The sequence below is a fragment of the Glycine soja genome, chromosome 9 (assembly GCF_004193775.1).
Source record: "Glycine soja cultivar W05 chromosome 9, ASM419377v2, whole genome shotgun sequence".
Lineage (NCBI taxonomy): Eukaryota > Viridiplantae > Streptophyta > Magnoliopsida > Fabales > Fabaceae > Glycine > Glycine soja.
Window position 1 is genome coordinate 45,030,760 of NC_041010.1, and position 21,516 is coordinate 45,052,275.

At 30.8% G+C, this 21,516-nt stretch overlaps 2 protein-coding genes and 1 long non-coding RNA gene across 4 annotated transcripts; all 3 read left to right on the forward strand.

The window, feature by feature from the left end:
• Window positions 1–3,776: 3,776 nt before the first annotated feature.
• LOC114425168 (zinc finger CCCH domain-containing protein ZFN-like) lies at window positions 3,777–11,422 on the forward strand. 2 transcript variants are annotated; one of them, XM_028391960.1, is made up of 7 exons: window positions 3,777–4,042; window positions 4,880–5,037; window positions 5,533–5,628; window positions 7,256–7,375; window positions 7,789–8,079; window positions 8,685–9,002; window positions 10,815–11,422. In XM_028391960.1, the coding sequence occupies exons 1-7, from the start codon at window positions 3,994–3,996 to the stop codon at window positions 11,094–11,096; spliced, it is 1,314 nt and encodes a 437-aa protein (XP_028247761.1). In that variant the 5' UTR covers window positions 3,777–3,993; the 3' UTR covers window positions 11,097–11,422. The 2 variants fall into 2 exon arrangements, with proteins under 2 accessions (XP_028247761.1, XP_028247762.1); XM_028391961.1 differs by having other exon boundaries at window positions 3,780–4,042; window positions 5,566–5,628.
• A 1,182-nt stretch (window positions 11,423–12,604) lies between these two features.
• LOC114425169 lies at window positions 12,605–13,335 on the forward strand. Its single transcript, XR_003669200.1, has 2 exons — window positions 12,605–12,861; window positions 12,953–13,335. It is a non-coding gene; the product is annotated as an uncharacterized LOC114425169 (long non-coding RNA).
• Window positions 13,336–15,798: 2,463 nt separating this feature from the next.
• Window positions 15,799–17,236, forward strand: LOC114425767. Its single transcript, XM_028392721.1, has 2 exons — window positions 15,799–16,385; window positions 16,562–17,236. Exons 1-2 carry the CDS (start codon window positions 16,311–16,313, stop codon window positions 16,814–16,816), a joined length of 330 nt encoding a protein of 109 aa, XP_028248522.1. The 5' UTR covers window positions 15,799–16,310; the 3' UTR covers window positions 16,817–17,236.
• The last annotated feature ends 4,280 nt before the right edge of the window (window positions 17,237–21,516 follow it).

Sequence of the window (21,516 nt, forward strand, 5' to 3'; positions counted from 1 at the left end):
AGATTAGTTTTTAACCCAATAGGTTAGAAAACATATAAATTAGTACCAAACAAATAATGAGTTGTTTATTTTTAGATATCATTGTTTAGTTTATTTTTTATTATTGAAGATGATCTACTGTCATATTAAGTTATTTAAAATAACTATGTTGCTTACATAACCAATGATTGCTTGTGGGCAAAAAAATATTTTCTTACAATCTAAGAATCATTTAAGGAGATAATTCGAGAGTTGTTTAAAATTATATCATTGGAATAAAATATATATGAATTGTTTAATTATGATATGACATTATAGGAACCAATTGTCATAAGATAAACAACTCAAAATAAATTACTTAAATTATATCAATTGGTGATGTTGTTAGTACTACGCCACATTAAAGGCTAAAAATAATCAAATAGAAAAATATGTTTTCCAAACATCTTTTGAGATTTTTTTTGGCATTTAATCCGTCATAATCAAATTATTTTTAAACAAATAAGTATTTAATTTCTTCTTTTCACTCTATCCTTAAATATAAAACTTTTGTTTCAGTTTTATTTGTTAGTTTTTATAAGATTTTTTTAAAATTGTTTTTTGCTTTAATTATTTTTTATTCAAATATCTTTTATTAATTTACAATAAATGTTATATATTTAAAAGATAAATATATTATCTCTTTGATAAGAATTTTTTTTCTCAAACTTTTATAAGAATTTCATAAGAAGACTAACACACATTAATTGATAAGGTGTGAAAGTAATTAAGTGGAGAGAGAGATATTAGGAGTCACAATAAATTTAAGGGTAATTTTGGTAAAATAATACAAATTAATAACAAACTTAATGTTATTAATTATATCAATCAATTTTCTTGAATTAGTTAAACTATTTTTATATTTAGGGACAATAGGAGTATTATTTATTAGAGTTCATTATGTATGCATTCAGTAAAATAGTTTTTGCATTTTTAATCAAATAGAATTGACACAATTTTTAAGAATTTTACTATAAAAATTAATAATCTTATCATACTTGATGATTTGTAATTAAACAATAATATATATATATATATATATATATATATATAATTAAATATGAACTGTCAATATGAGATGAAGATATCTTATATGAGGATAGAAAAATTAAATTGGAATCATATAATCAAATATGAACTGTCAATATTTAATGTTAAGTGATCTGTGTGAGTTTTTAAAAAAGTTATGTAACTTTTTTATGATAAATTTTAATCCTTCCGGTATGGTTATATGATCTCTCATATAAGATGTTTCCTCTCATAGGATATAATATGTATGTCATATCTTATGGTTTATTAGAGGTTAAATGATAGTATGTAACTCATAATGATATATTTTTGTTATTATGATATTGGTGCAGAATATATCCATTAGTTTTATTGATAATTTTTGTTAAAAACTTGACTTGATTCCTTTTAGTGTGATCTCTTTTCTGGATTACATTTTTTTACCCACAAAACTTGAACTTAGACACCTTCATTAAAGACATAGTTGTACTCAAACAATGACTTGTTGGTTCACAATGAAATGACATTATTTTGTTTAGGAAAAAATAATGTTACACTTTATGATGGTTTAGATAGGTTAAAAGACTAAATAATAACATTTTTTTTATTATTTTTCTCATATTTTGTCCTTATATTTTTACAATATTACACATTTTATCTCCATATTTTTAGAATGTTTCACATTTTTTTCTTAATGATACATCATTGTGTTAGTGCCATCATATCATTAATTTATGTGAAAGTGTCATGTATATTATCATACAACATCATAATGTCAAGTTAGTGATCAACATTATTATGTTACCGGACAATTAATAAATTTAAAGGACAATTGGAGGAAGGTCAATGTTTGTTACTTTTAAAAAAATTAGGCAAAATTTGCAACAACAAAAAAAGTTAAACTTTAGAAATAAAAGTATAATTAAACTATAAACATGTAAGTTTGAGAATAAAATTACACAATATATGTAGTATTAATGAATTCATTTAATTAATCTTGAATGATACATTTTGACACATTTACAATCCCTCTCATTACAATGTATATAATTTTATTTATATGTCCATCTCGCTATAAGGATATCTTCAATCCATTGATTTAAAGACTAATCTTGTTCGCAGTTTGTAGGTGTTGTTGGTTCAAAATTTTTTTACACACAATAAAAATTAAATATAGATTTCTTTGTAAAATATATTGTTCTTAATGATATCTCTCGCTACTACATCAACCCGTTAAATTTGAGATATTGCAATGAATGCAAATGACATGTATTAGGGAAAAAAAGAAGTAAAAACCCTTAGTGCACTCTATGGTCTCTCTCTCAAAACATGTTAAACAATGATTCACTATTCCTATATTACACAAAACATTGAATAAACATATAGATGTTACAAATAATATTTATTTACTTATATATTATTAATCATTATTAACCTAATTTTAAAGATGTTACAAAACGAACCGATTTTCTTTATTTCCTTCCTTTATCGCTCGATATACCAACCCAGGGTGTTAAATATGTTATAAATCGTTGGGACAAAAAGACTTGCCCTTTCATGCAGCTCTCGAGTTAAACACAATCAGATTCATGAAAACAAGCGATAATTATTCCGTATTTATTTTTTGTTGTTGTTCATAACTTAATTTTTTTATTTGCAATTTTGTGCATTAATATCCACTATTTTTTTCTTGGGGGTGTCAACTTCATGCTAAAACTGCAAGCCGTCTTCCACGAACTTTTTTTTCCTGCTTTCCTTTCTAAACCAATGGTTCCAAATTCGATTATCCACTCCTTTCGCCTTTTTTTTTTTCTTTTTCTTTATGCACCAATCATCAATCACCACATGATAATAAAATATCAACCCCATACCTTTTCTTTTCTTATTTCCAAAAGAAAAAATAAAATACTTTCAACTTTTCCAACACCAATAAATTAAAATTAAAGCAGAAAAAAGAAAAAATAAAATGAAAACGACGAAATGAAGGAATGTCATTAGTTACGATAACCGTAAGTTAAAAAAATAAAGAATATGTGATCTCATATTTGTTATAAAATTAAAAGAATTATTACCCGACATAAAATATCTTTAAGAAAAGAATAACCTTCCATATTCTCATAGGATAAAAATAAACATTATATTAGTAAAATTTCATTTTTATCTTTTCAACTTCTTTTTACAACTTTTGTCAAAAAAAAAATTTGTTACACGTCACTCTTATAAAAAAAATCAACAAATTTTATTAAAAAATATACTTCTTAAAAAAAATCCAAAAATAGCATTCTCATTATTATATTTTCATAAATATTATTTCCAGAAATAAAAGTAAATAACTTAAACCAGTTTCTCCAATCCACTAAGATTGATGTATTGGCGAGAGAGTTGGAGTGAATTGTATTAGATTTTAAAAGCTAAATTTGTTGTTAGCATTATAATAACTATAATAAAATGTTATTTTAAAATTTGATTAGCAAACAAAATTTCGTGAGTTGTGACAGGGAAGCACTAGCTGACGTGGGAGTGGAAAAAAAAGGTTTTACTTTTTATTGTTTGAATCGAGAATATTTATTATTACATGTGTTGACGCAAAAAAAGGCAGAGAAGTGAAAATTGGCGAATTAAAAAAAAGAAAAAGGAAAGGCGGGACTAATAGAATAGAGATAAACCAACGTGTGTTGTTGAAAACGCGGGTGAAAAAGTGTTGTTGTGTTGTAGTAACAGTAAGAGATGATTGGTGAGGTGTGATTGGTTGGTTTTTATTCCTTGTTCTCGTTTGTGGAGTGGAGAACACAACGCCACCATCTCATTCTCTCTTCCTTTACACACACTCTCTTTATTTATTTCTCCTTGCAAAAACAAATAATTTTATTATTGGTTTTATTTAACTGTTGTTGGAGGTTGATCCTAGCTTATGAGTGAGTGAGGCTAATGGAATGTGAAGAGTGATGATAGTATTATTATGTGTCTATGGAATTCGATGCCGCGATTCCCGTGTCCCGAGAGCACCTCCCTCCAGGTCTTTTGCTTTTTCTTCTTCTTTTATATGCTTTCTTTCAATCTGGTAATTCGTTCCGATCACGTGTGTTTTCGTGATCCTGTTGTTATCGCCGATGATCATCGATGGATGATCGTCGCGCTTATTTTGTTGTTCTGCGGTCTGATTCTGAGATCTGAGATGCTTTGTTTTGTTTCACTTTCTTTTTTTACGTAAGGTACTAACTTGCAATTTTTTTTTAATTGGATTCCACTGTGCTTGTTTGTGTGTTGATGATGTTTTCTTAACCGCTTTGGGAATGTTCTGTGTTCATGTTTGTTCATGCAATTTTTGTTGTTCTGCTTTTTTAACTGGACAAAAAAACCGCAATCAAAGCTGTTTTTTTTTTTTCAAGTTCTCTTAAATTTAAATTGGTAATGAATATAAACTTTCCTGATTTCGTTTTGCAATTTTAGGTTTAGATACTGTGGAGTACTTTCGGGATAAATTGTTACTATTACTGAAGTGAACACTTTAATAATCATTAAAGTTAAACTAGGTGCAATTTATGGAATTTTTGTAAACTTTTTTTTATGAGTATTTTACAATTTAAACCTTTATCGCCAGCTTTTTTGTTTTTAATTTTTATTTTTGAAAGAACCTGAAGTTTAGAGACCATGGCAAATTTGGAAAAGTCTTGGGCTCATAACAAACGGATTTTTGATGTGGTTTGGACAAAATACCAAACAGTTTCATACATATTCATAAGTCAAAGCCAAGTTTGTAGTACACTGAGATAAATAAAGTGAGAAATAGAAGTCTAAATTAAAATGATGTCTCTTTTTGAGAGATGGACTTTTTCATATGATGTTGTTTCAGATGAAATGTGGCAAATTAACTTGAGGTCAAGTGAAACAATGGAATCAGGACCTTATCCTGAGCATCCCGGAGAACCAGATTGTTCATACTACATTAGGACTGGTCTTTGTAGATTTGGAGCAACATGTCGATTTAATCATCCTCCTAACAGGAAGCTGGTATGATCCTTGCATTGCTTTTGGACAATTTGTAATTATAATTTTGTTTTATATGTATTAGATATTGTTGATACGTAATTCTTGTTTTTTATATTAATTTATTCCAAACACTCCTATTTTCTATGTAGAATATCCCAAGGCGATGCAATCAATAGACAATTGAAACCATTTCCTGTAGTCTCTTTATATTCCTCTTTCAGCAAATGTTCTTTGCTTAGTTTATTCCTATATTAAAAAATGCTTGCATTTTCCACTTACTCAATTTGATTATGTCAGTGAATTAGCAGACAACAAAGACGCTCACACACACACACACTTGGGAGGATATAACTTGCATTTGTGTATAGCTATTGTTTTTCTTTACACATCCATGCTCTTTTCCCGAGTTAATTTCTTTTAGCTGTTTTTACCTATTTTTCAAAAAATAATCTTGTTACTGTGATGTATATGGTCAAAAGTAACTATCTTGCTGTATTGTTGGTACTTTTCATATAGTTACCTGATAGTTTTTTCTTTGAAAACTATCAGGCTATTGCCGCTGCACGGATGAAAGGTGAATTCCCAGAAAGGATAGGACAGCCAGAATGCCAGGCATGTACTTGTTTATCAATGAATGCATAAGGTGCACATTGCTTGTTTATGTGCATGCTCTGTGAATTTTCTTTTTGTTAAGGTGGAATTTTATAATTTTCAAAATTGTAGCACTTGAACTATTTAGGATGTGTGGAATTACCTGAGAGAATTCCTCTCAGCACTATGTATTTATACTTAAATCTGATTACAATTCAAATCCTTAATACCAGATAGATCCTAAATTGTAAGGCCAAGAGATGAGGATATGATCTATACGGGACAGGTGATTTGGATCCTTGGTGAACATATTTGCTACGTGATCACTAGAGTATACATATGAAGTAGTGATATCCCTAGAAAGAATCTTCTCTCGTATGGCAATCAACCCTGGTGTGTTTGGTTTGCCCAAAGACTGGATTGTAGGCAATGTAAAATGCAACGTGATTATAGCCAATACATTTTATAGGATTTGTCTTGCAAAATCTCAAGACTTGAAATTATTGTTTAATCATATATAAGTTCACAAGTTGCAAGAGCCATACACCCATACTGCAATGCTATACTTTTGTACTTGTTCTCGCAACTGCAATTTGCTTCTTGCTTTCCATAAGGTGAGGTTAGCCATAATAAGGATACAATGTCCAGAAGTTGATTTTCTATGACTAGGAGAGCTTGGATCTGCATATTCTTCATACCTAGCAATGTCTATTTATGTCTTTATTTTCATAAATCAATCCCTTTCTTGGAGAACTCTTGATATATATATATCTAGATTTGAATTACTGTAGTCCAATGACTATCACATGGAGAGTTAAGGATTTGATTCCCGACAAAGGAAATATCAGGCCCAGTCATGATGTGAGAGTAGTTTTGCCACTAATCTATAATATCAACATGAGTCTGCTATTCATCATCAAAGTTCAACATTTAGATTCATAGGAGCAATAGCACTTCAGTTTCTTCCAAAATATTGAGAGCATATTTCTTTTGAAAAATCTGTAGAATTGGTAATTTAAACACTCTGGGGATGGAGGTGGGAGGAAAGAGATTAAGCCGTCAATGAGAGTTGCATGCCATCCATTTTCTTTACCTGTTGTCTCTGGAATTATTATCTAGATTTATTTGAAAAGTGGTATATTTTGGGTTGAAAGTTAACAGTATTTGAATTTTGTTTCTGTATAAGAATGTGTTTGCCTAAAATTTGAGGTAGCTGGTTTATGTTTATCTAACATTAGTTCAGTTTAGCATTCATCTGTCTGAAAATCAATTAAACATTTTACTACTTGAAGCACACTTTTTTTTCCAATTATTTTTGTTTGTCTTAAGAAGTATTATCCTATATAGTTATTTGATATGCAACCTTTATCTGCTTTTAGCAAATCTTGATCATTGACATCTCCATGAGTTAGGAAGCAAAAAAGTTAGGAAAATGACTTCATATCAAACTATAAATGGTTTTTTTGATATTATTTTCTTATTTGATTTTATAAATTATGATCTTTATGTGTATTATCAATGTTAATACTAACCTTTTACTGTTAAGCTCTAATTTTGGTCTTGATATAGTATATATATCATATATGTATTTGTGCATTTAAACATTCACCATATTACAAATACTGATTCCCTTTTTTGTGCTTTCCAGTACTATTTGAAGACAGGAACTTGCAAATTTGGAGCCACATGCAGGTTTCATCATCCTAGAGACAAGGCTGGGATTGCTGGAAGAGTTGCCATGAATATTTTAGGCTATCCTCTCCGCCCAGTTAGTATTGAATATTTACCTCTTGTTTATAGCTAAATACAGCTGAGGCAGTAGTTTTTTTGTCAATTTGTGGCCATCTAGTTTGATTGCTTGTTTGGTTTATAGCATAATTAGTTTGCCTGACACAGTTTTAGAATTGAAAGCTTTAATTCAGATGATGCTTCTTGCTGTTCTGTATACAACGTCAACATTTTTGAGGTAGCCTTGCATACAGAAATTTTATATGACACTGGAAAGTTTTGCTGGACTGTTGATATTCATAGTCTAATTCTACGTTTTCTTTGTTTCTTGTTGATACAGAATGACCCTGAACAGATAATTTTTCTATTTAATATCTGACACCTGATTGTTTTGTTTGATTGCTGATATTAATAATCTAATTCAATATTTTTTTCTGTTTCTTTTTGATACAGAATGAGCCTGAATGTGCTTATTATTTAAGAACTGGACAATGTAAATTTGGGAACACTTGCAAATTTCACCATCCTCAACCAAACAATATGGTGCTTTCCATGAGAAGTTCTCCTGTTTATCCTACTGTCCATTCTCCAACTACACCAGGTCAGCAGTCATACGCGACAGGAATCACAAATTGGTCTAGTTCATCGTATATTCCTAGCCCACGTTGGCAAGGCCCTTCAAGTTATGCACCTTTAATTCTACCTCAGGGAATGGTTTCAGTGCCTGGGTGGAGTGCATACAGTGTAAGCTCATCCATTCTTTCATAGAGAGGTCATACAGAAGAAATAGAAAGATGTGATATTCTATGCTTGTGACAGATTAAAATGTGTTTTCCATTTGCTATAAAACTATTCATGTGCTTTAATCTAATGGCTAAGCTTTTGGGATACTTTGTTCATGATGGCATGGTATCAAAGCCTCCAGCATCTTGTAGTTTAGAGTTATTCCAGTTAGATATAAAACCATTCCAGTGCTTTCACCTAACAACTTAAACCTTTGAGTGAGTTGGTTCATGACACCATCATTTATATTTCCTTCAGATTTTAATCTGCCTTTGTGAATGGCTGTTTGGCTCTGGATTTTTAATTTTATTGGGCTATTAGGATGTATTCCCCTACTATGTTCTTGTCTATCAAGGTATTTTTCTTATGGAAAATTGAGCTTGTAACTTGTTGGGGAGAAATTTTATTGCACTTATTTTTCACATAATACATTGGTTTCATCTATCTGATTTTATGGTGAAAGATTATTAATATAATGCCACATGACAGATATATACTGAGCTTTTTTACAGATCTTGCTGTTGCTAATATGTATCAACATCCTAATGAAACAATAATTTTTCCAGGGTCAAATGGGATCAGACAGTCCTCAGCAAACAATGGGAAATGGCCAAAGCTATGGAACTTCTCGGCAAAGTGAACCAGCAAATTCAGGATCCCAGGGGGCATATTCTCAATTTCGTTCTGGCTCTGTTCCTGTAGGGTTCTATGCGTTGCAGAGGGAGAACATATTTCCTGAGAGACCTGATCAACCTGAATGTCAATTCTACATGAAGACTGGAGATTGCAAGTTTGGTGCAGTCTGTCGTTTCCATCATCCACGTGAAAGGATGATTCCTGCTCCTGACTGTGTTTTGAGTCCTATAGGTCTTCCTTTACGTCCTGTGAGTTGAATTTTTGCTCTTGAGTTCCAAATATGAAGTTTATTTTTCATTAAGAGAGATTTTTTTTTACCTGAATTTACACTTCATTATAGTTCTCATAGGTTTTGCATTTAGTAAGGCCTCAAAAAAGAACTAGTCTTCTTAAATTTGCTTGTAGATTTTTTAATTTGTTACTATATTATTCTTTAGTATTTACATTGGTCTATTATTTGAATTAGAATCCTCTAATTTTAGCTCCCGAGAGATACACAATTAGACATGACACACTTGTGGGACTATATGCAGAAATTTTAGTAGCCCGCACTTGAAATTTGGGTCCTCTGACTTAGGGGTGCTGTATCTATCTCTCTTCTGAAATGACTAACTCAATGTAGGAGCTAAAATGAGCAACAGTGTAATTTGTAAGCCAGAAGAGTGTTGTATAAGTTACACCATTTAAGGAAGACGGTGGTTATACCTTTTGGTGTTCTGTCTTGATAATAACTTTTTCTGTTCTTTGAAAACATATTTTATAGCTTGTTTTAAAAGTTAGGGTACTAACATGTTTCAAAAGTTATCAGCATAGGAATAACGAGTTCCAGTCAAGAGAAGTATAACTTCCTGGCAATCATAAAATGGTTTTAAATAAATACTTTTATTATGGCGTGTGATAGATCCCCACCTAAGAAAGTTTGTTTGTAAGATCTTACATGAGAAGGGAGGGATATGCTCCCCAAGTTAGAGTGTCTTGGCAAGGGGAGTAACTAATATCCTATGGGACATGGATCTCATGTTAGAGAGAGGGAAAAGAGTGGAGGCAGTGCAGGATATATGGTATAAGTTTCTGTCAGGTTTCTATCAGTTTGCAATTAACATTTTCATGAAATGAAAGAATCTAAATCACTCTATGTTGGTGATGGAGTGTTTTTATTTTTAAATATTAGGAAGTAATATGTCCTAGTCCTATGCATGACATCCTATAAATTGTTTAAATCACAATAGATGAGAAACCCTATCATTGAACCATGCAAGAGCATTTACATATGTTTGAACCGAGACAGAGAGGAATTGTAGTTTTAAGTGTAACAATATTCTGAAGCCAACTTAATGGTTTGCAATTGTAGAATTGAAGACAGAAGAAGAGACAATTAAAACTCTTGAATTTGGCTAGGCCTAACTCAAGTCCAAAAGTTAGCTCATAAAGTGAGAATTGACCTAAAGCCTTTAGAAGCCCTACTTTGGACATATATTGTACTGGGAAAGCCGTGGGGTCAGGTAGATTGGACAGGGAAAGTCACGAGGTTAGGTAGATTTTAGGACAATTGATGGTGGTCCAATATCAAATCTATGATAGACTTTGATATCATCTTGAATTTAGGATGAATCTAACTCAACCTCAAAAGTTAGCTTATGAGGTGAGGATTGCATAGGCCTTTATAAGCTTTACTTTGGCCATATATATAGTTGATGTGGAATCTCAACAAAAACATAATCAATATCAATTATTTGAAGTGTGCGCTTCCCTTTTGTGTCTAAATCAAATTGTGATATCTGATGGTATTGGTGTTGCTTCCTGTGCTTCTTGATGTAGCATATCATTCCCCAAAATTTGTCTGGTATATTTCCTTCTTTTAACTGTGTGAAATGCAATAGATTATTTTAACTAAATACATGACTTCGTTTCTTGGGTAAAGTGAATAAATTCATAAAAAAAATTGTTTTGTTGTGATTATAGGGAGATGAGAATATATGCAATTATTTATTACAGTGTTCTCTTCACATTGATTTTGGTACATGCTAATAGAGGAGAGGTTGTGTCCCATTTTCCTACAGGGAGAGCCCCTGTGTGTGTTCTATTCACGTTACGGCATATGCAAATTTGGTCCAAGTTGCAAGTTTGATCACCCAATGGGAGTCTTCACCTATAACATATCTGCATCACCTTCAGCTGATGCCCCAGGACGGCGTATGTTAGGTTCTTCATCGGGAACTTCTGCATTAAATTTATCATCAGAAGGACTTGTTGAGTCAGGCTCAGCAAATCCAAGGAGGCTTTCATTATCAGAAACTCGACAGATTCCTTCTGGTGATGATAACATTGATGAAGAGGGATAATGATGTCTCTTGGAAATGGGTCATTTGCTTTTTACAAATTTTTTTCAGGGGAGAAAAAGGGTAATCTGTAAATTGATTTTCCAATTGCTGAAGATGTACAGACTACAGAGTTCATGTCAAGCTGATTCTGTCAAACCTGCTATTTAATGCAGTTGACAGATTCAGTTGTTCTGAATTTCATGCTGTCACATTGTATAAATTTTACAAATATTTGTCACATTTGGTGAAAACCCAATGTGAACATTTCTTCAGTCTATCTATTTAATGTTTTCCCAATATGTAAAAAGTGTTTTTCTGAAAATCTATAATGATCAGTATTTGGCTCTTGTGTGAATCTTTCTTTGGTGCAGGTTTGAAATTCAGTGCAAAGACTTTTCTTTATGCTGTCTACTGTGCATACATAGAAATCTTTTTCAACAGCAAACCAACAGTATGATCAATATCCTTTTATTTTCCACATTTTTTGTGTCAACTGTGCATACATAGAAATATTTTTTACATTCTTATCAGAATATAGCAGCAGCCGAAGGAAGTCTTAATTGTTGCATGTTTGCATATTTTCTTCAAAGTCAAAATAAAAGCAACTGTTCTAGAATTTTATCTATAATTCTGCTTTCCCATGTTATATTTATTCTTTTTGCAATGATTGATTGTCCTAGATAGAATTCGTTTTGCAGAAGTTGAAGGAAAACTGTCTAAACCGTGAACTTTGGTGGCAGCAGAAGCCCGTTAATTTTATGCTGTTTTGCAGATGTCAAGCCTCAACACAAATGTGACTTCTGTTTTTGTAGGGTTCAGGCTACAAATTACTTAAATACATGCTTCAATTAATGGTGTGGGTGGATGGTCCTTTCCGGCTTGGAGTTCTATTAACAAAGGTTACATGCAACTAAATCATGGTCGGGAGTTTAACTCTTCTCTGGAGGATTTATCAGAAGCATCAATTCAGTGGCTGAACTGAACATAGATGTATTTGATGTCTTGCTCGCTGATTCTTGTATGTGTTATCCATATGCTTACACAGGTACTACGTCGATTCTTTCTTTTATTTCATGATACAAAGAAATGGTGTAGTGATCATTGTCACGATTTGCACTAATAATTTTTTTTGCAGTCCTGTGCTACCACCCAAATCTTGAGAAGCGAGTTTTACTGTGCTGGACTGTTACTTTTCTGAATCAGAAAAGAATAAGGAAATGTTCTTACTATTTTTAGAAACTCCAGTTTTCCAAAAATCATACTCCCTCCATTCCGATATATAAGACTTGGCCAATTATTTAATCCATCAAGATTAAGAAAAGTTATTAATTTAATTTAAAATAATAAATTTGTCTTAAATTTATAATTTTTTTCAAAAACTATCAATGTCATCAATGTTTCTTTATCTTCTAATAGTTTAATAAATTCTCTTTTTTTAATGAGGAATTTTTCAAAGTCTAAAAATAATTAATGTAAAAAATATTATAGATTGAATCTTATAAAAAAATAATAAATATTATTTTAAACTTAAATCTTATAAATAGGAATGGAGGGAGTAAAAATAAAAGAACTTGTTTGATTGACCTGTTTTTGTTTTTATTATTAGTGTGTTTTGTTCCACATTCCTGATGTGCTTTTTCGAGTAAGGAATTAATGGTTATAGCTTTCATATTTTTGGGTGGCATGGACGTGATTTTTGGCTTATGGATGAGTTTCCAAACACACAATAATTGATTCTTCCAAACACACAATAATTGATTCCCAGTTTACGTCCTAATATTTCTTGGTGAGTGATACCATGTTTGGATTAGCTTCAATTTCGTTCAAAACCACGTCCATTTTATAGTTGACCTAAAATCTAACACTAGCAGCTTCAGATTTTGCATGTCACAGATATGAGTACCTGTGGATGTGGAACCAAACAGGCTATGAGTCAATTTGCATGTGTTGCAACTTTTGAAGCTTTCATTGGTTAATAACCCGCAGAAATACGCAAGATTTCTGTGGGATACACAGCATTTATTTAGTTGGTTGGCGAGTCACCTGGGCTAAAAATCTGAACTACTCAGAAGGATAATTTTTTTAATGGGAAAATTGGTTTAGATTGGATTTTTCTTTTGTGGGAAAATATTCTTTTTGCAGAAAATATAATTTAAAGTTAAAACCATGGATAACACTAAACAGATGCTGCATAATAACGTTGTAAAGCAAATATGATAAGACTGTTTTCTAGCTATTGGTATTTTTTTCCTAGTTGTCAGCTCTGTTCTGCGCCTTCACTGGCCACTCTCTTTAAACCGTTCTGTGTTTTTGCCTCTAATTTAGTGCGTGTAAGAATTTAAAGCTGTGTATGTCCTAAGGAATAAATCTGCTAATCTTTCTCCTTTTTCTATATTTGGTGACATGTGGAAGTGGAACCCCCTCATCTTAATCAAACACTACTATTATACTTGAAAGGAGAAAAAATAAATGAAAGTACACATATCAGTGATGGATATCTCTACTGGAACCACGAGTATAAAATTAGGTACACAACGCGCAAACAAAAGCTTTCCTTTAAAGAGTGTTCGAGAAAATTTTATTCATTAATAATACTTTACGCTAAGTCAAAAAGTTCTCAACTTTTCCTTAATGTATTGTGAGTATTTTATGATGTTTTTTGTCTGTATATTTATCATTTCTAATAAAATTATGCAAAAGCACACATAATGCGTTTACTAATTACTATAAAATAACCAAATTTCAAACCGAAATAGTTGAGAGGTTTATGAAATGTTGAAAATTCAAATTCATGTGAAAGCACAAATAGTTAGCGAGTCCAAATAAGGATTGTTTTTCATGCGGATTAATTATGTTTTCATTATTTTTTTGAGCAAAACTATTACCATTTGTAGTAATTATATATTTTTTTTCATTCTAGTTCCTACCGTTGTCAAATAGTAGTATTAATTAATGATGTGATAATCACATTGAGAATCACATAACTTAGCACATCATCAACCAGTTTGATGAAGATAAAAAAAAATTGGTAAATTATATTCTTGATTCTTTATCAACTAGTTTTTGTTAGTTAATTTCAGCCAGTGACGGATTTAAGATTTTTTCTTGGTGGGGATATTTTTTATAATATATTTATAAAAAATATTATAATTTTTACAAAATACATATTATGTAAAACAAAAAACTTAAGCTTCTACCTGGTACAATTGATCTCTAAGCATTTTTTATTTTTAAAATGTTGTATGATTTTTAATTGTCAATACTATAAAAAAATAAGAATATAAACGGCAAAATTAGTACAAATTATTTTTTCTTTTATCTTTTATAACTTTTTATATCAATCCATTTTAAAATAAATTATCTTATTGGGACGACACTGATTTTTTTATGGGACAAAAATAAGAATTATTAAATATATTCAAGTATAAAAATTTATCTTGTGGAGACAATTGTCCGCACAATCTTATATGCATATCCGTCCTTAACTTCAGCCAAAAGTCGATGCTAAATGACATTGTTGTCAACTACTGGTTCTATAAACATGCAAGGTGTCCATACACTTGATATGATAATAGTTTGTGAAATAAAAATGGGAAAGACAATTTTCTTAAAGTTAGAATGAAAAACATTTTTGGAGATATAATATTGGTGTGGTGATAAAGAAAGGACATGATTGAGAGATCCTAGGTTCTAATACTTCTACTAATAAAAATTAATAAACTAACAATAAATATTTGTCAATAAATAAAAAGAATGAAAACCATTTTTCTCCTTCCATAATGTTATTGGAGTTATCAACTTCTAGGTGACAAATAACCTTGTTTTGGTTGAGACATGTAAATGACAAATATGTTTGGTTTTGTTCAGTTGAAATGAACATATTTGTTAAGAAAAAAAAAGGAATAGAGACGAAATTATATGAATCCCCCACTTCTTACTCTTTATTATAACTAAAAAAATTATCTTTTATTTTTATATTTTAAATCGAACACAAACATTAATAAATTATTTACGTCTTTAGTAGACATGAGATCTGTCAAAAAAAATTCCTCTTTTATACAGTGGTATACTTAAAATAATAATAATTTTAAAATTTCAAAATAGTAAATAGATAGACATACTTTTTCTTTTAAAAATTACAGTTAAAAGAAATAGATGCCGTAAAATACTAGTAGTAGTACACATTTATGTCTAATAGTACCTATTACTATTAGCAAAGGACCACCCGACCATCGTATACAAACCGTGATTTCCAATGTAACCCTCTACGTGAGTGCCAAATTGCATCCTCTCAATCCATTTATGAGAGAATTTGTGAAGACCCATATGCCTGATGCAGATATATTGTGCTTCTGTTCACACAAACCCAATAAATATAATGAGGTCCACAGTCCACGCTAATTTCTTTTGTTCTATTTCTTTATTACAGCACCAATGTCTTTTTTTTTTTTAAATATTATGAATGTTATTGGTACCAATTATTTATCGATTTTTATAATTAATTGTCGCTAAAAAATCTGATTGATTATCTCTAATAATATTATTTCCTTTCCATCATGGTTTTTTTATCTATAAAGTTTGAACCCAATTTTTTTTTATAAAAAAAATAAGAGTTTGAGTACCACTCAGACTAAGATCTCTCTTATTTTACTGCTCACTACTTTTTTTTTAATAAAATTCCTGCCTTTATTAGGTTTACAGACATTCACACAAATGGGTTGAAGAAAAGAAAGGGTGTTTACACTTTACTTGAGTGAGACTGAGAGTCTCAAGAGAGTGTGTGTGAGTGTTTGATATTCTCGATTAAATAAATCTCACTGTCTCTTTCTCTCTCTCTCTCTCTGTGTTTTTGTTGTGTTCTCTTTACTACCTCTTGAAACCAAAAGGGTCACTCTCTGTGCTGTGGCCTCTGTTTTCAAAGGAAACCCTTGTTCTTTTCCTTGCCTTTCTTTCTTAGCACTGTCTTCCAACTCCCAACTCATATAATTTCATTTTCCCTAGTCTTTTTTGTTTTCACTCTTTCCTTGTGAAATCTGCAAAACCAGCTATTCAGTTTAGTTATCAAACCAAGCCGAAGCTCTTACATTATTTTTATATATAAGTAGGCACCAAATACACATTTATGATACACCAATTTGAAGCTTGTCCACACAATACAAGATTATCACCATCCCCTTTCCATTCACAAACCTAAGAGTAAGAAGCACTTGTCAGTGACCAACAAACCAACCAACCATGATGCCTGCTCATGGCCTCATAATCTCTCTCATTTTTGTGTCCATTTTAGCAAATGAGGCAAGCTTGGTCCATGTGAGTCCCCCGTCTCTCTTTCTCAGTCACACACACACAAAAAGTTTTCATTTTTCAATTTCATTCTTCGACCTAGCTACTTTTTCTGTTACCCTTTGTGATGTTTCCTGTGAATTTTCTCTTGGGCAGTGCTGTAAACTGAAAAAGATTTTTTTATTTTTATTTTTTATGATTAGGAGGCAAATGGGTCATTTCCAATGGTGCCCTTGGTGGAGGCTGGGAAGATGGAGATGATGATGGTGATGAATGAGAGCAGAAGGAAACTTGGAAGCTTCCAGATATGTGCCTTGTGCACCTGCTGTGGTGGAGCAAAAGGGATGTGCTTGCCCTCTCCTTGTTGCTATGCCATCAATTGCAACATTCCTCATAGACCTTTTGGCTTTTGCTCATTCACACCAAAGACCTGTAATTGCTTTGGATGCCATCTTTAGTCCCCTCCCCCTATTATAGTCTTATAATAATAATTGGAAAAAAATTGAGGGTTATCTTTAGTTAATTATGTTGCGAGTGTGAATGGGAAGTGAAGTTAAGAATATCTGTTCTTGGTTAGTTTTTTTATTACTATTAATTATTATTATTGTTTGGGGATTGTTATTTCCTGGAATTATTTTTTGCTTTCTGCAGTGCTTACTGGGATTTGTTAGGGGTGCCTGAAGATATAGCACATTGTCTGATTTGTCAGGATAGCAATATATGATATAATTATATGTAGTACATGGGGAATCAAGAAAACGTTGTCCCTTTACGTGGAGATACTGGGGTTCATGATAATTTTTCACTTTTTTGAATGATTATAGTAATGCAAGTGCTCAGTGAGGCTGTCGTTTGGCCTGGACCATGATTCAACTTTACAACTTATTCTCATTTTGTTAAGGCGACCTGTGGTTTCCTTATTTAATTATTTCATTTGTTTATTTTAACGATAAAATGTTCTAATGCAGATTGCACTATTGAGGGATTTTTTTTATTGAATATTATAATGCTGATTTCTCGTATCTACTACTGCACCTTTCTTCATCCTGCAATTACCTTCACTACCCCCAAGCATTTGTTTTCTTTTGGAGCATAAAGTAGCTTTCATGGTATGGTATCTCTGGCTCAGATTAAATTTATTTGTTACCTCATTAAATTAAGAGTTTAACAAGCTTACAGTGTCAGTAAAATATTAGTATGATTTTTGAGGTAGATATTATTAAAGTCAACAAACTTAACTTACTATACAGGACGGTGTGTGATTAGATGACAATATAAAAAACTTTTACATTCTTAGACTTGGTAATTTTTAAATTAAAACCTCCTATGCTGGTAGTAGTCATAAAAGTTTATTCTTCTCAGTGTATCATTAATTCCTAAACTAAAACCTCTTATCTTGGTAGTACTCATAAAAGCTTATTCCTGGTGTATGAATTTGTATCTTTACTACTCTAGTTGGATGCAACAGATGAAATTTTACAGCCAAACTTGTAGGCAAAGTAAAAAAGGTGGCTTATGGACCATAAAACATATGAAGAAGGATCTGTGTGATGCCTATCAATTAGGGTGGTCCCAGAATTGATAAACGGGGCACCCTTAGAGGGAGACAATAGGGGGCAGATGGGTTAGCTTTTCACTCACCTTTAGATAGAGGGCACTGAGGAGTGCTAATTTTGGTGAAAAGCTCCTGTGTTGATGGGTCTTAATTGTTGGGAGTGAAGATGGATGTGATGATATTAATGCATATTGGTGTACCCAACCGTATGTATCATATTAAGGTGGGTGGTGGTTGGGTTGGAGTAGGGCAATTAAGCCTTTGCCACAAACCTACTTCTGCCTATTTGTAAGTTGTGGTTCACTGCTCTGACTAGTCCCATGCATTAACACTACGAGACTTGGTCTTTGTTAAGTTGTTGCTGCATTTGTAAGATTTCTTGTATAATACTAATACTAGCAATGCTATAATGTTTATAAAGCGTGGATATTAATTATTATTGTTGGTAAATTTATGAGGATGAGGAGTATGGCTGTAGTAGGCTTTGTTGGAGTTGCATCTGAGTCTTGTGAACATTGGTTGGGAATCTTTCTGACCTCATCTGGGCTACAACCCATGTGCTGTTCAAAGCATATTTTAAGGATCAAATGGTATGGGGTGTGGCTGAATCATAATTTCTCCATTTTTAAAAAAAATTATGAGCCTGCTTGTTGGTTACATGATCTATGTTGATTGGTGAGTCAATGTGAGCTATAGTTACTCTCTCTGCAGCACATACCGAGCAAAATATGTACTTCACCATATTGGTATTTCTATTTTGCTGCAGATATACTTTCTTTAAGCTACTGGAAAGTTAAAAAAAAAAAACCGTATCTGCTTGATAGTTTACCGGTAGATCTTCAATGCTGCATAAAAGCTTTAAATTTGATTCGAATAAAAGGATCTGATCCCAGTTGGTACTTTTCTAGACTTGAAAGGTTTATCATTTTCGCATTTTGTTTTTAAGCATAATTTGCACCACTGCCGTTTTTTATTGAATAATATTTTTTTTTATAAAAAAACTACTACTAAATGGGTTGGTTACTTTAATTTGGTATATTATATAATGCACAAAAATGCATATATCAGCTTGTAATCTTGTATCTTGAGTCCCAATAATTTCACTAGATCGAAGAGGTAGAGTTTTTTTGCTCATCATGGTATTGATACAAATTTATGTTAAAAGTGACAAATTTTTGTTGGAGACAATAAACTCACATAAAATGATTTTTTTTAATATGATTTATTACACATGATCAATCAAAATTCAAACTTAAATCATGTAATTTAGAGACATAAATTGTTACCACTTGTCACTTGTCAATTGTTGTTGGTGAAAAAAAGAGGTAGATAGATATATTATAGCACAATCAATCTTGTGTAAAAAAAATTTAAGTTAATGACAGTCTTGTATTGTAAGTGGAGTTAGTCTTTGATTCAATGATTTAGAACCTTAGAGGACATATGTGGTCTCTCACCCATGACAAAACGAAAGATACTTGAGACTCCATATTATTTTAGGAAATTAAAGAATGTTGTAACGTAAATAATATCTTATCATATTAACATGAGTAAATAGTCATTTTTGTCTTTGAATGTATAATTTGTTGACAAATGCGTCCTTGAAAGATGAAAATATAAAATTTAGTCTTCGAAAGTGTAAAAAGTACAACAAATATATCTGGTCGTTAATGTCGTCCGTCACCGTTAATAAAATAATCCACGTGACACAGAGGGACAAATTTGTCACTGAAATAATTGTCAACGTAGTCATCTCTAATTGCCAGTATAAGGACATCTTTGTTATATAATATTTGTTGACTTTTTGTCTTCTCACTTTGCTGACAAATGCATCTTGAAAGATTAAACTATAAAATCTAGTCTCCGAAATTATAAAAAGCATAATAAATATATCTAAACGTTAATAGTAGATTGTGACTAATTATTATAATTTGAAAAAAATTATAATGATTGCGACAATTTTTTTTAACAAACTCGTAAATTAAATTGAGTCTAAAGAAAAAAGAATACTCGTTTTATAAACTATAAATAATTTTTTTACGCTCCCATGCTTGATGAAAGGTTCAAGCAAAAAAATGCTTATTGTAAAACATTATAGTTAAATTAGATCCATGAATAACTTTTAGGAAAAATTGTAATTGCAATGACACTTTTAGTCTATAAAAAACAACCACCTCCTTTAGAATGTTTTTTTAAAGGTTATGATTTTTTAAATGACCAGTCAATAAAAAATAATTGTGTATGATTTAAAAAAATTTTAAAAATCAATAAACTTTTATTATTATAATTTGTAATTTGATGTCATTACATATATTAATAGACATTCATATTTTATTATGAAAAAATTATTAAAAAATTAAATAAATAGTGTTTGATGAAATAAAAACAATGATTTTCTTATTGTTTTACAGTAAAATTTCCTTTTTTCCTATGTTGATAGCATTTATTCAAAAATTAACAACCAAATGATTGATTTTTTTTTTTGTAGTTGAAGAAAAGTAACAAGAATTCGCCATAATAATAAAAATTAACTTTCATTGATAATATTTTATGCATGTCTCAACCATTGGTGAAGTTTGAAAATTATATAACGGAAACATACACTTACGAGTGTGATATAGCTCTCCCAAAATCTTATCGCAATCATTATAAATATTTCAAAATTATAATAATTAGTCATAATCTATTTTTAACGTCCGAATATGTTTGTTGCATTTTTTACACTTTCGGAGACTAAATTTTGTATTTTCATTTTCATCTTTTAGGGACGCATTTGTCTGCGGAATCGGAAAATGAAAAGTAAAAAAACATTATATGAAAAATATGTCCCTATGCTGACAATTAGAAATGATCACGTTGGTAATTATTTTAGTGAAAAATTCATTCATCTGTGCCACGTAGGCTATTTTATTAACGGTGTCGGACAGAAGTTAACGACCATATATATTTATCGTACTTTTTACACTAAATTTTATATTTTCATCTTTTAAAGACATATTTGTCAACAAATTACACATTCAGAGACAAAAATGACTATTTATCCTATTAATAATGGAGTTTCTAAAAAGAGTTTTTTTTCATAATCAATTTTATTATTACTAAAAGACTAATTGAGCTAATCAGAATACTAAAAAAATCATTTGACTGAAATGCTCTAATATAAAGCTATAATAACTACCAACGGGCTGTGTTCAAGGAAAAAATAATAACAAAATAAATAAAAAAGAATATAATTCGGGATCGAATAATACAACATCAACTACTTAGTGCGCATATAAATTGATCCAGAGTTATTTAAACTTGATTAGTAATTTTAGGTTTAAGTCTTAGATAATCAACATATTCACCTTCTAGATGTAGACATTTTAAGCATGTTGTTCCTTTTTAAACTAAGACTGAATGTTATTTTTGGTCATTTATGTTTTAATATTTTTTATTTTAACACATTAAATTTTAAAATTTTTATTTTGATTCTTTATATTTTTAAAAGTTTTTATTTTGATCTATAAAAAAAAATTCATTTTGATTATTTTTTTCATTTACCGATAAAAATGTTAATATTTCATTAACTTTAAAATTTTAAAATAATTAATTTAAAATAAT

Excerpts from the sequence above, each read along its gene's own strand:
- LOC114425767 (XM_028392721.1), top strand. The coding sequence starts at position 16,311 with ATGATGCCTGCTCATGGCCTCATAATCTCTCTCATTTTTGTGTCCATT. Across the intron at positions 16,386-16,561 it reads ATGAGGCAAGCTTGGTCCAT|GAGGCAAATGGGTCATTTCC; the intron begins GTGAGTCCCCCG and ends TTTTATGATTAG.
- LOC114425168 (XM_028391960.1), top strand. The coding sequence starts at position 3,994 with ATGGAATTCGATGCCGCGATTCCCGTGTCCCGAGAGCACCTCCCTCCA. Across the intron at positions 5,629-7,255 it reads TAGGACAGCCAGAATGCCAG|TACTATTTGAAGACAGGAAC; the intron begins GCATGTACTTGT and ends TGTGCTTTCCAG. Across the intron at positions 8,080-8,684 it reads CTGGGTGGAGTGCATACAGT|GGTCAAATGGGATCAGACAG; the intron begins GTAAGCTCATCC and ends TAATTTTTCCAG.